Source organism: Perca flavescens, chromosome 8 (assembly GCF_004354835.1).
Source record: "Perca flavescens isolate YP-PL-M2 chromosome 8, PFLA_1.0, whole genome shotgun sequence".
Taxonomy (NCBI): domain Eukaryota; kingdom Metazoa; phylum Chordata; class Actinopteri; order Perciformes; family Percidae; genus Perca; species Perca flavescens.
Genome location: NC_041338.1, coordinates 26,547,433 through 26,563,124, shown reverse-complemented (window position 1 = coordinate 26,563,124; position 15,692 = coordinate 26,547,433). Strand labels below are relative to the sequence as shown.

The window sequence follows — 15,692 nt, the reverse complement described above, 5'->3', positions numbered from 1 at the left end:
TGGGAGCTGCATTTTTTGTTAATGGAATGAACCAGATCTGAAGTTATCTACTTGCATCATAAAACTGCAGATTCTTTTTACATAAACAATTCATGTTGCCTCATTCTGCATTAACCTGAAGTCAGAGAAATATTGTGGTTTAAAGTCATAAAGGAGAAGAAATGGGCATACCCCTCAGGAGATGAACCTTTTACCATTTGCATTCCCAATATGTCATCATATTTAGGGTAATATGGTATATAGCATTAAAGCAGTCTGGGTTGTTAACATCAAGTACTCTAATCAGTGAGTTTGTTGCCTTTGTTCATGATCTGGTGCATTTAGTTTTGCTTCTCAATGTTGCTGCGAGCAGTCTGACTTACTGTTACGAAGCTTCCAGCTGATTGTTTCGGTTTATCCTAATAGCCTGGATGAATCTGGAAGGCCTCTGTAAATGTTCATATGGATATCAGGAACAAGATATGACCTCCACCCCACCTCTTAAAATAAACATCTCTTATAACATTGTTTTTCTGTGTCTATTTTTGATGTATTGAAAGCGTTTATACGATTGGTCATATGAAAAGAATAGAAAAATAATTATCAGTTTAGAGTATGATTAATTCATTTCTAGTGATTTGTAGGACTACATTTTAAATTGGGCAAAAGCCACAGATGGTGAGCTTTATGTAATTGATGTATAATGACAACTTAAAATGAACAGCAATTCATAAATACTTGCATGTGACAAAGGATAGTTTCAAACAGTACTGAGTTCTTTAAGCAGACATATTTTCAGATTAGATTAGCTTTATATACAGTATATGGCATAAACTGACAAAAATGGAGAAGAAACAAACATTGAAAGATTACATCTTTCCCGCAGCACCAAATCAACAGCTCTGGAAGGTACAAGATAAAATAGAAATAAATTAGAGAAGTAACATTATGCCTTTAGTCTGGCTGAGTGGAATGACCAGCTCATATAATGGGACCCGCTGAAAAAGCAAAAGTGCAACCTGTCACCAGAACTTTGTTTTCTTTTTATGGCTGAAGCATGACGAAGAGACTCAGGTTGTATGTGAGGAGCCAAATCCAGCATTCACTCATCACAGTGTCTGTTATATGTGCTTTTTCCCATTTTCCAGCTGTACATGCTCAGTGTGCTCCACCGTCTTCTTATCGTTTTCAGGCTTGAAAAGTGCTTGGATATCCAGCATGGCCTTATGAATGTGCTGACTAAACCGGCATGAGTCCTGCAGGTCACAGAGAGAAATAGTGTTGAGTTTTGAAAGATAGCATAAACGATATACACATGAATCTATGCATTGCTCTTCATGCTCTTACTGTGTCAGGACTGGAGAACTTGCTGGAGATGTGGAATGTGATGAGGTTTTCCCCAACAATTATATAAGACACACCATAACCATCATCAGCTACCTAGAGGTAGACAAAAGATGCTATTATATTACAGCACAAAACGCTTCCAGATCACTGTGTAACTTGTGCACATTTCTGAAAAATAAAACAATTTAACTCACTGGGCCAAATCCACCACCAGCACCCACATATTTAGGGAACTTGTTGATGTCAACTAAATTAAGCTGCTGCTGCGGAGTTTGGCTGGTAGACAACTTCCAGGGCTCTGAAAGCACCTAGAAGCAAATATATTATGGCAGATAAGTAAGGAGAAGTTTGTGATAGGTAAGTTAAGAGAAAAAATGTGAATCGGAAACAGATAAAACGATTTAGAGATGATGAAGGATAATAGTTCTAACCTTTTTAAGGAATGGCGAGTCAACACCAAGGTATTTGGACACAATGTAGAGACAAAAGAGGTGACGGTCGATACCAGAGCCAGTCATGGCCAGACGATACATGTGTTGATGCTTATCTGCTGCCTTCCGAAACAGGGCAAGTCTCTGGGCATTCTGATCACAAAAACAACAGGCACAAAAGAACAGCATCCAGGCTCGTACATTAACACATGTATATTACAATGACCGTATTTTTGTCAATGCAAGTTTCAATTCAACCCTGCCAGAACATCAGAGAGTTCTGACTCCAGGGTGCTGATGGAAGTGTAGCCAGGCAGCTAGTGTTTTTTTTCATGATTTTACTGTTTATAGTTTGAATGTGGTGTTTTGCTTTGGGTTGTTGTGTTTTCTTTGCTTGCCTGGCAAACACACCAGCCCACTTCCCGGCCTCCATCGGCATAAAGACTGTAGTCCCTTTTTTTTAATTGTCAACTGCATGTCCACTAATGTACATTTCAAGGGCGTAATTTTAGGTTTAACATTGGGGTGTATATAAGTAATTGTTTTTCTGGCTCTCTGAATGGGCCTTTTTGGGGAAACATATGAAAGTGGTGGGTAGGACATTTTCAGCTTCAAACCCATTTTCTGCATTCTGATAATTTTTATGCACCAATTTATGTTGGAAATACCTTTATTTATGGGAAGGAAAATACAAGTAACAATTCAAAGTATAAAAATATAATGGAATATAAGGCAATAAGGGGGGCTTTTACATTAGGGACCCGGGCCCGGATCCTAAAGTTGACCCCAAAGTCCTGCTCGTTTGATAAGTGTGAAGACATCCATGCCCAAGTCCACTTGAAAAGGTGTTTTTTACGGTTTGCATCAGGTGTAAAAAACAACTGTACCAAAACACTCCAGCTGCAGCATAAAAAAAAAAAAATCCATATAGACCATTTTAAAACTAAAACCGTCTCGGTATGTGTATCAAGCCTGGGGATTTAAAGGAGCTAAATTTCTACTTTGTGACACTGACATGCAGAGACACATTGCCTCTACTGTAAGTCCTGGTGACCAAGTCCTAAGCAGCACAATGTGACCTCTCACAGCTTGCCCTATTAAAATGTGCCCTTTTGTACTTTCAACAGTAAGTATGCAAGTTATGGTTGTGTATGTTTCTGTTTCCTGTTTTATTTTGGTAGTCTGGTTTTCTGTCTTGTCTTGTCTTGTTTTACTTCCTGTATTTTGGTTTTCCCGCCTTTGTGATTGTCTGATGTCTTTCACCTGTTTCCCAGCCCTTGTGTCACCTGCCTCTTGTTACGTCGTCGCACTTGTGTCCTACATTCTCTGAAATTGCGAAAGTGTAGATGCACACCATGTCAAGGATTGTGAATTTGTAAGCCTGATAACCTACAAATTTGACACCAGATATGTCCAAAGTCAAATTACTCTGAAAAAACTAAAGTCTTTACTCCAGTTTTGGTCTTCAACCCGGCTGGAACCGTGGATGTTAATCCATTGTTACAAATGCATGTTAAGCAATTAACCGTTGTTTGAACCCACAGTTTAATTCAACTGACCTCGATCCTTGTTTTTATGTTGTGTGCCCCTGATTTATTTAAAGTGTTTTTGTGTGTGTGGTTGTGTTCTGCTTACTGTTGCACCTGCATCCTCCATAGCTCTGACAAATGCAACAGCCTCAGAAGTGCAGGAGCGTACCGTCTCTGTCCGACCATCTCTGAACATGCGAGTCATTGATGACTCGTACGTCAGACAAAACACTCCCTGGTCCTAAAAGGCAGATGGATTTAAGTCATTTAGTGATGGTGGATGATGTAAACAAACTTCCAAAAGACAACAGTAAGCAATAATGGGTAACATTTTATAATAACCATAAATGGTAAATTGATAGTTAAAGTGACTATTTGTAACTTTTAAATGTTTCTGAAACTGTGTAATGTTGATGATCACAAATGAACTGTAACAGCAAACCAGACTAACCGTGAAAAGAATAGTTTTTATTTATTTATTTATTTTTTAAATTGTTTTTTATTAATGTCTCTGCCTGGTCAGATTTTTCCCACAAAATGATTTACGGCAGTATAGACGGCGCTACAGAGCACACATTCTGACTGGTCACAGATTTTGGCTGAACACCGGAAAAGCCTGTGTTATGAGTATGCAGGTAAAAGGTAGCAGGAGATATCTTTATGTAGGCCTAATTGTATTTTAATTTTATTTTAGAAGTTATCTGTTGTAGTTATGGCTGATACAGGGGCAGGACCATCACAGGAAAGAAGGAAATTAAACTAAGAACAACTAAAAGCTAAAAGGGAAGTGAGAGACAACGTACGTGCGAAACCGAGTCAATCTCGGTCGGCCTTTCAACAGATGGAGACATTTACGTGATTGTAAATGATTCAAAACCGACGTTGTTCAAAATCACGTTGGTTGCTACAACAATCTCTTATTGCTTTGGCTCGTGACACAGTGAAAGTGATAATCGGTTTAGCTCACGATACATCCACAGTAGGCTAAGTTACCGTATGCAACACTTGAAATGCAACGGTGCATTTGTAACATCCATCCATCCATCCATCCATCTTCGTCCGCTTATCCGGTGTCGGGTCGCGGGGGGATCAGCTCCAGCAGGGGACCCCAAACTTCCCTTTCCCGAGCAACATTAACCAGCTCCGACTGGGGATCGGCGTTCCCAGGCCAGGTTGGAGATATAATCCCTCCACCTAGTCCTGGGTCTTCCCCGAGGCCTCCTCCCAGCTGGACGTGCCTGGAACACCTCCCTAGGGAGGCGCCCAGGGGGCATCCTTACCAGATGCCCGAACCACCTCAACTGGCTCATTTCGACGCAAAGGAGCAGCGGCTCTACTCCGAGCTCCTCACGGATGACTGAGCTTCTTACCCTATCTCTAAGGGAGACGCCAGCCACCCTCCTGAGGAAACCCATTTCGGCCGCTTGTACCCTGGATCTCGTTCTTTCGGTTATGACCCAGCCTTCATGACCATAGGTGAGGGTAGGAACGAAAACTGACCCGGTAGATCGAGAGCTTTGCCTTCTGGCTCAGCTCTCTTTTTCGTCACAACGGTGCGATAGATTGAATGCAATACCGCACCCGCTGCGCCCGATTCTCCGACCAATCTCCCGCTCCATTGTCCCCTCACTCGCGAACAAAACCCCAAGGTACTTGAACTCCTTCACTTGGGGTAAGGACTCATTCCCTACCTGGAGAAGGCATTCCATCGGTTTCCTGCTGAGAACCATGGCCTCCGATTTAGAGGTGCTGATCCTCATCCCAACCGCTTCACACTCGGTTGCGAACCGATCCAGTGAGTGCTGAAGGTCGCAGGCTGATGATGCCATCAGGACCACATCATCTGCAAAGAGCAGCGATGAGATCCCCAGCCCACCAAACTGCAACCCCTCCCCACCCCGACTACGCCTCGATATCCTGTCCATAAATATTACAAACAGAATTGGTGACAAAGTGCAGCCCTGGCGGAGGTCAACCCTCACCTGAAACGAGTCCGACTTACTACCGAGAACCCGGACACAGCTCTCACTTTGGTCATACAGAGATTGGATGGCCCTGAGTAGAGACCCCCTCACCCCATACTCCCGCAGCACCTCCCACAGTATCTCCCGGGGGACCCGGTCATACGCCTTCTCCAAATCCACAAAACACATGTAGACCGGTTGGGCATACTCCCAGGCTCCCTCCAGGATCCTTGCGAGAGTGAAGAGCTGGTCCGTTGTTCCACGACCAGGACGGAATCCGCATTGTTCCTCCTCAACCCGAGGTTCGACTATCGGCCGAACCCTCCTTTCCAGCACCTTGGAGTAGACTTTACCAGGGAGGCTGAGAAGTGTGATACCCCTATAATTGGCACACACCCTCTGGTCCCCCTTTTTAAAAAGGGGAACCACCACCCCAGTCTGCCACTCCTTTGGCACCGTCCCACGCAATGTTGAAGAGGCGTGTCAACCAGGACAGCCCCTCCACACCCAGAGCCTTGAGCATTTCTGGACGGATCTCATCAATCCCCGGGGCTTTGCCACTGTGTAGTTGTTTGACTACATCAGTGACTTCCGCCTGGGAAATCGTCGACAATCCCCCGTTATCCTCCAGCTCTGCCTCTAACATAGAGGGCGTATTAGTCGGATTCAGGAGTTCCTCAAAGTGCTCCTTCCACCGCCCTATTACCTCCTCAGTTGAGGTCAACAGTGTCCCATCCTTACTGTACACAGCTTGGATGGTTCCCCCCCCCCTCCTGAGGTGGCGAACAGTTTTCCAGAAGCACTTTGGTGCCGACCGAAAGTCCTTCTCCATGTCTTCTCCAAACTTCTCCCACACCCGCTGCTTTGCCTCTTTCACGGCAGAGGCTGCAGCCCCCGGGCCCCTTCGGTACCCTGCAACTGCCTCCGAGTCCTCCGGGATAACATATCCCGGAAAGACTCCTTCTTCAGTCGGACGGCTTCCCTGACCATCGGTGTCCACCACGGTGTTCGTGGGTTACCGCCCCTTGAGGCACCTAAGACCCTAAGACCACAGCTCCCTCGCCGTAGCTTCAGCAATGGAAACTTTGAACATTGTCCACTCGGGTTCAATGCCCCCAGCCTCCACAGGGATGCACGAAAAGCTCCGCCCGGAGGTGTGAGTTGAAAGTCTGTCGGACAGGGGCCTCCTCCAGACGTTCCCAATTTACCCGCACTACACGTTTGGGCTTACCAGGTCTGTCCAGAGTCTTCCCCACCCCTGACCCAACTCACCACCAGATGGTGATCGGTTGACAGCTCTGCCCCCTCTCTTCACCCGAGTGTCCAAAACATACGGCCTCAGATCAGATGAAACGATTATGAAATCGATCATTGACCTTCGGCCTAGGGTGCTCTGGTACCAGGTACACTTATGAGCATCCCTATGTTCGAACATGGTGTTCGTTATAGACAATCCATGACTAGCACAGAAGTCCAACAACAAACAACCACTCTGGTTTAGATCAGGGAGGCCGTTCCTCCCAATCACGCCTCTCCATGTGTCTCCATCATTGCCCACGTGTGCGTTGAAGTCCCCCAGCAGAACAATGGAGTCCCCCACTGGAGCCCCATGCAGGACTCCAGTCAAGGTCTCCAAGAAGGCCGAATACTCCGAACTCCTGTTTGGTGCATATGCACAAACAACAGTCAGAGTTTTCCCCCCCACAACCCGCAGGAGTAGGGAGGCGACCCTCTCGTCCACCGGGGTAAACCCCAACACAGCGGCGCTCAGCCGGGGGCTTGTGAGTATCCCCACACCCGCCCGGCGCCTCACACCCTGGGCAACTCCGGAGAAGAAAAGAGTCCAACCCCTATCCAGGAGTATGGTTCCAGAACCAAGACTGTGTGTAGAGGTAAGCCCCACCAGATCTAACCGGTAGCGCTCCACCTCCCGCACCAGTTCCGGCTCCTTCCCCCACAGAGAGGTGATGTTCCACGTCCCCAGAGCCAGCGTCTGCCGCCCGGGTCTGGTCCGTCGATGCCCCTGACCTTCACTGCCACCCATGTGGCATCGCACCCGACCCCAACGGTTCCTCCCACAGGTGGTGGGCCCATGGGCTGGAGAGATGGGAGCCACGTAGCTTGTTCGGGCTGTGCCCGGCCGGGCTCCGTGGCAAACCCGGCCACCAGGCGCTCGCCGACAAGCCCGCTGTCTGGGCCTGGCTCCAGACGGGGGCCCCGGGCTTCCTCTGGGCAGGGTCACTCCATCTCTACCTTGCTTCTTCATTGGGGTTTTTGAACCATTCTTTGTCTGGCCCCTCACCTGAGACCACTTTGCCTTGGGAGACCCTACCAGGAGCACAAAGCTCCAGACAACACAGCCCTCAGGTTCACAGAGACACACAAACCTCTCCACCACGATAAGGTGATGGTTCACGGAGAGGTAACATAAAATAACACATTTGAGCAAAACATTAATTGCAACTATATGACCTCCCTGTAACGCTAACTCCTCTTTTACTACAGCAGGTGTGGTAGAAACACTAGGCCTACCGCTTTTGTCCAAAGGGGCCGCTGAAATCAACCCAAACTGAGTTACATATAGTCACTTTAATTAAACTTGAATAGTTATTGTTAACAAACAATGAAATGATTAACAATGTTACCTAATTATTAGTATTGCTATAATGTATGTTATTTTAACAGTGTATTGCTGCAGACATAACATTTGACATACAGTATGATATGTTTTGTGTTAATGATTATCAAATGATTTGTAAATCTTTAAGAAATCGTTTGTAAACGACCAAACATTATTTGGATGGCTATAAAGTTTCAACTAATGATTGTAATACAATGTTGGTGGTTAATAAATACTTTGTAAAGCATCTATAAACAGTATTTAGATGTCAGTGCACAAATAATCAACTAAAAATAACCAAACCTCTTTTATACATCACCAAAAATATATTTAATGGGGCCAAAGTAATGTTTGGTGCTTGTAAACCACTTATTAATCATAAACTGTTAGCATAAGCGTTAGTTCCAACTTTATAAATGCCATTCAAATGTGATGGTCTGACAAAACAGTTATCAACCACTGACAAATATATTAACTATCTAAATTAATAAATTAGGCTTTCATATTACACTAAACGAATGGTAAAACAACATGAATTATAACATTGCAAACAAAAGTTTAACTATTAATTTACCAGTCGTTAATGATGGTTATTATAAAGTGTTAGCCAATAATATTAGTAATGTCATGGCGATGGCAGCCCTACCCTGAACTGTGCCAGCTGCAGGGCCAGCTGAATGAAGGCATCAGGACTGCTTCTGCACTTCTTGATCAGTCCTTTCCCAAACTCGGTGAACAGATAGCCATGGAAGTCCACGTCATCAGCTATCTGCTTGGCTGACAGGTAGGAAGTCTCAATGACGTCTTGGCACTAATAGAGGGGAAAACAGAAGGATAGCCTGATTGATTTTTTTTTTTTTTTATAGAAACTAAGCTAACATAGCAAATACCAATAAATGCAAATCAAATTGGTCAATGGCAATACATGATTTAAGGCTCTGCTGTACCTCCTTTGGAATCTGCCACTGTAGTCGAGTGGGATGAGGCAGGCCTTTGTTCACATTTCCTTTACAGTGTCCCTCCTCTGTGTAGCCAAGATGGAAGCAGTCTGTTGCAAGGACATACTACCCAAACAGAAAATGCTGGCTGAAGATATTTGCAAACTTGAATCATTGTTTTAAAAAATACAATATTTGCACACATTTTAATACCTCCCACATATGTCCTACAATTGGTGCATCAGCCCAAGAATGTTCAGCATTTACACCCATTTTTCCATTTGGATAAGAAATCAAGGTGAAAGACTTGTCAAACCACCTGTGAAATAAAGAACAGTGTCAATGAATTCTTATAAGGGAAACAGATCACTTAAAATCTAAGTAGTGCTGCAGCCAATAGCTACAACGGGCCACCTTGAGGGAAAAAAAATAAAGTCGCAATGTTATGAGGTTTCACAAATAGGCCTACAAAAAATATACCTAATCTTTTGGTGCATCAGCACATGCACATTATCATAAGTAGCCTATCAGGACCTAGAAAACAATATGCAAGAAACTGCATCTGTTCAGAAGAAAGAACCACATGGACTTGGAGGAAATTGTCTCTTGTGGAGGAGGAAATGGACGGTAGGGGTTGGCTGCAAGGCATTGCCTTCATCAGCGGGCTATTCAAAGGGGAGGAATCCATTTTGCCAGAGCCTGAAGCATGTCCTTGAAAAACAAAACACAATTTTTCCAACTTTTTTTCTCGTAAATTTACGGCTTTAATCAGAAAATCTGAAAAACTAAAATGATGACTTTATTATCGTAATATTACTTTATTCTCATAAAATTTTGACTTTATTCTCGCAATGTAAATATATTACTATATTCTCTTTTATTTCTTTACCTCAGGTGGCCCTAATACTCCGTCGTAGACTTTTCTGCCTACCTGTCGTAACATTTTCCATGAAGCAGGGACTTGGCATAACTGTCAAGTGATTTGGTGTTTGCAGGGTCATAACCCTGCGGCTCGTCATCTAGTGTCAGGAAGAAGGCAGCTGACTCAATGGCGTCCAGGGACACTTTGTTTCTTCCCTGGCTGAAATATTTAACCCGAGCCAGAGCCCATGGAACTCTAGAAGGGGATGTCAGAGTAAGGCAACTTTCCATCTTATTTTGTGTGTGTTAGTGCATATGTGTCTTGTGCATGTGTGTGATTGTTGACCTGTTTCCTGCAGTCAGGGCAGCTAATTTAAGTTCAGCTAGCTGGGGTTCTGATGTATCATTGAGGATTCTTTGAAACTGTGTCTCCAGTTCACTGGGTAAGAGGTGGCGCCCTCCAGTGTACAGCCACACTTGGAAGAAACGGCCCTTGTGGTAGACAACCAGGTGCTTACGGTCAGTCAGGTGCTGAACAGTATCTGCAGGGAAGGGCCAACAAGAAAAGGAAGTGTGGACAGAGGACGAAATAAGAGGACTAGCTCTTTAGGACAAACAGATTGATAAATGCTCCCTTTATCCCACATTCCTAATCCTGAGCACCTGCAGTGCTACTGTTAGAGGGGAAATCAACACTGAAACATTAAAGCCAGTTGCACTTCTGTTCATACCTCAATTAGTGATATCAAAGCAGGTATTCCACTTTTAACAGCTGGTGGAAATTACATCATGTTTTAACCCAGCTATTCTTTATGCATTTGGGTGTTGATTTTCTGTACAGACCTGAGCAGGTTTTTTACCTGTTTCAATCCCGGGGATGCGCGTGGTGTTAAATATCCTTTCCATCTGAGTGGAACACATAGGAACGGTCCCCAAAGCCCTCAGCTGAGAAGAAAAGAGAAAATGAAATCACAGAGAAGTGTGATGTATGTATGATTTTAAATACTGTAGGTTAGAGAAGAGTGGTAGTCATTGCAAGCCTTATACCGGTGCAAGTTCACCACGTTCCAGTTTGCGTCTGTACTGCAGCATGGCATGAACCACATTCCCTGCCCGTGCAGCCTGTCGGTGTGTTGGGGTCAAGTACAAGAGGTCCTAACACATTCGCCACAAAGACAAAGCAGAAACATCCAGTCAACACATACAGACATAGACAGAAAGCAGAGCCCAAATACAAATCACAAAAAGAGACATTTATTCCAAATATTATTTAATAATAATAATAATAATTATTATTATTAATTATTTTAGTTACTGGCATTTTGCGAGGTGAAGTTTCAAAAATAAAATGTTTTTTTAGTTCTCATAAAATAATCATATTCTATGTACTTATTTCTTACATTTTACTGTTTAATATCTGTATTGATATAATACAAAAATAAACTCCACTGGTAAAACCTAGTGACCTAGTGACAGTCTATCTTACCATTATATAGAAGTTACTGTTCACCATGATAGGACTCCTGCCCCTGAGATAGATGTACTCCTCCCACCAGTCACTTACCTAGAGAAGATAACACATTACTATCATATAACATTAGGATTCAATTGAATTTGAGTTCCAATGTTGTATCACTGGTAAACACCACTCACATAATTTGTCCCCCACCAGGATTTTAGGATTAGATATCTCTGCAGCTGGGCTGCTTTGGAATTTTTAAAGTCAGTTGCCAAAATCTCCATTTGGCTGTACTGTTCACTGTCCAGGAGAGGACGGACTGACTCCAGGTACTGTGGGGAAAACGTGGTGTGTGTTGTCAGGACAAAGGAGCAGTGTTATGTAGAAAACACAGCTGAAATAGAGAAGCTGGTATACACACACAGAAAACCTGGAAGACATCCAGCACATGTGCAGCTAAGGGGACATGACAGAGTTGTATCTACTACTGTAGAACTGTAGCTTTTACAAGGTGCAGGGAGGGAGCTAGAACAGTAGATGGTGGCACGGCCAAACTACATTCATCAAATGGGTGGAAGAGGCTTCATTGTATAGGTTTAGTTAATGTGCTAGATAGGTTTAAAGTGCTACTATTATGCTCATTTTCAGGTTCATAATTGTATTTAGAGGTTGTACCAGAATAGGCTTATGTGGTTTAATTTTCAGAAAACACCATATATTTATTGTATTGCACATTGCTGCAGCTCCTCTTTTCACCCTGTGTGTTGAGCTCTCTGTTTTAGCTACAGAGTGAGGCATCTCACTTCTGTTCCATCTTTGGTGGGAGTCGCAGTAAGTACTGCTAGCTTGTCGGTTGAGTATGAGGGAGTGCCATGCTAGCAGCTAGGCGAGCATTATAACATGTGTTACAAAGTTACGCACGTTCGTCACGGAAATAAAGGCTGGACTACAATAGAGCTGTTTGGAGCAGTTTGTGAACAGTGTTTTCTCTGAAAGATGGTAAGTGCCTTTGGGGTGGACTTTGGGATTTTTCACTTTGTAAACCTATAACATGCACAAAAAGATATTTAACAATATACGTAAAGGAAAGGGAAAAAGCCAAAAAGCATAATATGAGCACTTTAAATGTAGTTGTAAAAGTTGTAAAAGGTAGTTAGTTGTTAAATTTATTCAGAGATGAAATTATAAATGGTGATGTTTAGATATCATATAATAACATGCATGCATTTAGTGTGTTTCTAGCAAGAACCAGCATCCACAAGGACAGCACACACCCTGGCCTCTCCCTGTTTGAACCACTGCCCTCTGAAGGTTTAGGATAATCAAAACTAGAACTAATAGACTGAAGAAAGGTTTTAATCCCAGAGCTGTGGCCTCTATCATTTCCCACCCTGTGAATTGTATCATCCACACTGGGCACAGGGAGTCTGGGTAAGGAGGCCTGGAAACTGTAGAGCAGCGGTCTGCGCCCAGAGAACATCTTCACCAGACTCTGGTAAAAAAACAACAACACCCAGAACATCATACACATATTATAGTATGCTAGATGATTCTTAATAACAAACAAGAATCAACTATACCCTCTGAACTGAGGGATGCCAAGATTTAATAGATGGTGTACTTGTAGCCAGACTATATACAGTAATAGCACACATACGATTAAAGATTCAGACAGAGTGAGAGAAAGAGAGGACAAACGTACCAGCCACACTTTGGTAGATGTGCTCATTTTTCCATGGGATTCAAAAATCCATCCATGGTAGGAGAGCAGAGCTTTGAGAGTGTATCTCAAGAGGTAGATGAGGAACAGCCACAGCCCAGTGGCAAACAGGATGGTGCTCAGCACCGCTCGGGTCTGCACTGATATATAGTCTCTGCTCAGAAAAGGAACAACACTGCCTTTGTCAGCATTATGGTATGAAATCAAACTGAAATGCAGAATAACTTTGTTTTTAAATAGCTGACTTCATAGTTAATCTAAGTACACCTAAAGGTCTAGTAGAATACGTGAAAACTAAACCACAACAAGGGACGACATAATACTGCTGCAGGAGATTTCTGACCTGTGAGGTAGGTTGTCCTTGATTGTGTCAATCATTCCTAGAGAAGGGTCTATATGGATATACAAGGAACTCATCATGGCGATCACAACTATCAGCCAACTGGATGGGCTGGCAGGATAGACTCCAGTCAATATACCATTCTGTGAATGTAAAAAAAAAAAAAAGATTCGATATCAACATACAACTATGGTCATTTCTGAGCTCCTAGTTTGTGGTGTTGTACTGCACTGAGGGGAGCTAAACCCCTCAGGGGTCAAGAGATGATGAACATTCTAGTTTATTTATGAGAATGTGAGAGAAAAGTCAGAAAAACAAATCTTTTGGGTCTTTTTAGGTGAAATACCTCTTTAACATGTGTGGAATTAAACAATCTAAAAGGGTTATAAAGTAAAATCTGGGGGAACTGCTCCCAACTCATGAAAATTAGTAAATATACATTTTTATTATTTTGCTACTACATGTAACACACGTGCAGTTTTGAGAAACATCCGTTTTTTTTTTAACTGTATGCTTCTTTATATTTGTACTCTATTTAGAGGGACATACATAAACGTACGTTTTAGTTCATTGCATTTATTTAACAGCTGTTGTTATTAGTTACAGTACAGAACATTGAGATTATAGATATAAAAAAGACCACATCTCTTGATTAAACTGAGTGTTAAGTCTTTAAACTTAGCACCATCTCAACTGATACACTGCAATATGTAACACACACACACACACACACACACACACACACACACACACACACACACACACACACACACACACACAAGATTAATCTTCTATGTTCTGTTCATGATGAATAATGAGTTAATGGCAATGCACAGGTGTTGGAAACACCTTTATAGATCTAAAATGCTACACTTGAAAGCGTTTTTGTAACTTATTGAGTGACACTTACACCCAAAGCTAGATCTGAAGTTTTGGCTACTGTTGTACCTTGAATTGAATGGCTCGCTTCTCCCATGCTGTCACTCCAGACAAGTAGATGTTTTTGATGACCTCTTGACTCAGTTTAACGTCCACACCATCTGGGCGCACAGTGAACTGGAAGCCCACCGCCTGATGTGCCTCAGCCATGTCTGGATAGTACTTACATGGAAATCAAAAGGAAGATTTTTTAAGTCATCAGCTTTCTGACTGGAAATAATGACTATGACAATGATGTTGAAAATGAATCAAAAGATGTGGGTCCTGATAGAAATATTACTGTTTCATTGTAAAGTGTGTATCATCAATACATATTTCAAAATCTCTGATTCTGAAATATAAAATAAATGAATCTTTTTTAAGGTCCATCAACTCTTAAGCTCATTTTAAGGTTGCCTATGCTTAATGTCATGTAAGTTGTTTTGTGTCAGCTCTGGATGCTAGTTCTCAATATCCACACCCCATATCTTCTAGTATTTAAAGATCAGACAGTAATCTCTTATTCCCATCAATTCATCATGGGAAGAATTCTGCTTCAGAGATCCTTTGAACAATGCATTACTTTTAGAATCCTTTGGTATTTAATTCTCTATTAATATGCCAATACATTCTATAATCTATTTATTTCTTTCTTTTTTTTTTACCAATTATAACATATAGAGTAAAAGCTGGTAGACGTTCACAGATTGGACAGTGGGGACGTTGTTGGAAGGAAAGTTGTACAATCTGTACTGTTTGCTCATAATGTGATAGGGAAGGCCACTGATATAGGACTCACAGATATGAGCATAAAAACGTATATTGTAAAGTTGGAAGGGTTCATTTATTGTGTTTTAAATGCAATGACCTTGTGGAATTCTGAACTGAAGTTCTGAACTGAAGTTCATTAACCGCTCCATGTTATGGCCAGGATGACGGGTCTAGGATTTCTTTTTCCATTGCATATGACTGAACAGTCACCAAGTGGGACAAAGTTCAATGGCCAGATATAGCAGTACACCAGATGGGCATGAAAATATAAACACAGAGTACAACCAACAGATAAATGCAAAACAGTTTGGCATTAACACTGTGAGAATCTATTCGACAATGTGAAAGTCATTATTTATTTTTACTCGACACCTGAACTATGAGTGAAAATGTATTGGTCACACCTTGACTGTGTTATTAAACTTGCTCATCATGATTTCCCCATGACTTTGTTTTACATACAAGGCTTAACGCTTAACAGTCAATTTGTTTGACTTGTTATACTCTTATGTAATTAAAACATGGAGTTTACACTACACGTTTCAAGCAGAAAAACCTCTGCAGCTAACACATCTACATGCAGAAATGAATATGATTTCTAAATAAAAACAGACCCATGATTTACCTGTCAGAACAGAATCAGTATAATCCACCCAGGCAGAGGAAAGCCGTGACTTTGGTTTGTGTGAGTGAGGCAGTGAAATTCTTCTGTTCTCAGGCTTGTATACTCTGTGTGACTCCAGTGCCCTTGGTGTGCCTTTCCTCAGGTAGTGAGATCAGAGCTGTCCTCCCATGTGCTTTCCACCCCTCCCTCT

The 15,692-nt window shown here is 42.5% G+C and overlaps 1 protein-coding gene across 1 annotated transcript; it reads right to left on the bottom strand.

The window, feature by feature from the left end:
* Positions 1 to 704: 704 nt before the first annotated feature.
* cpt1b (carnitine palmitoyltransferase 1B (muscle)) lies at positions 705 to 15,663 on the bottom strand. The gene is made up of 19 exons (XM_028584480.1): positions 15,503 to 15,663; positions 14,137 to 14,289; positions 13,192 to 13,331; positions 12,831 to 13,002; positions 12,519 to 12,620; positions 11,323 to 11,460; positions 11,156 to 11,233; positions 10,717 to 10,824; positions 10,530 to 10,614; positions 10,016 to 10,211; positions 9,740 to 9,925; positions 9,022 to 9,127; positions 8,818 to 8,934; positions 8,517 to 8,681; positions 3,393 to 3,527; positions 1,758 to 1,910; positions 1,521 to 1,634; positions 1,327 to 1,419; positions 705 to 1,235 (listed from the first exon to the last, which is right to left on the bottom strand). The coding sequence occupies exons 2-19, from the start codon at positions 14,275 to 14,277 to the stop codon at positions 1,101 to 1,103; spliced, it is 2,364 nt and encodes a 787-aa protein (XP_028440281.1). The 5' UTR covers positions 14,278 to 14,289; positions 15,503 to 15,663; the 3' UTR covers positions 705 to 1,100.
* Between the last annotated feature and the right edge of the window lie 29 nt (positions 15,664 to 15,692).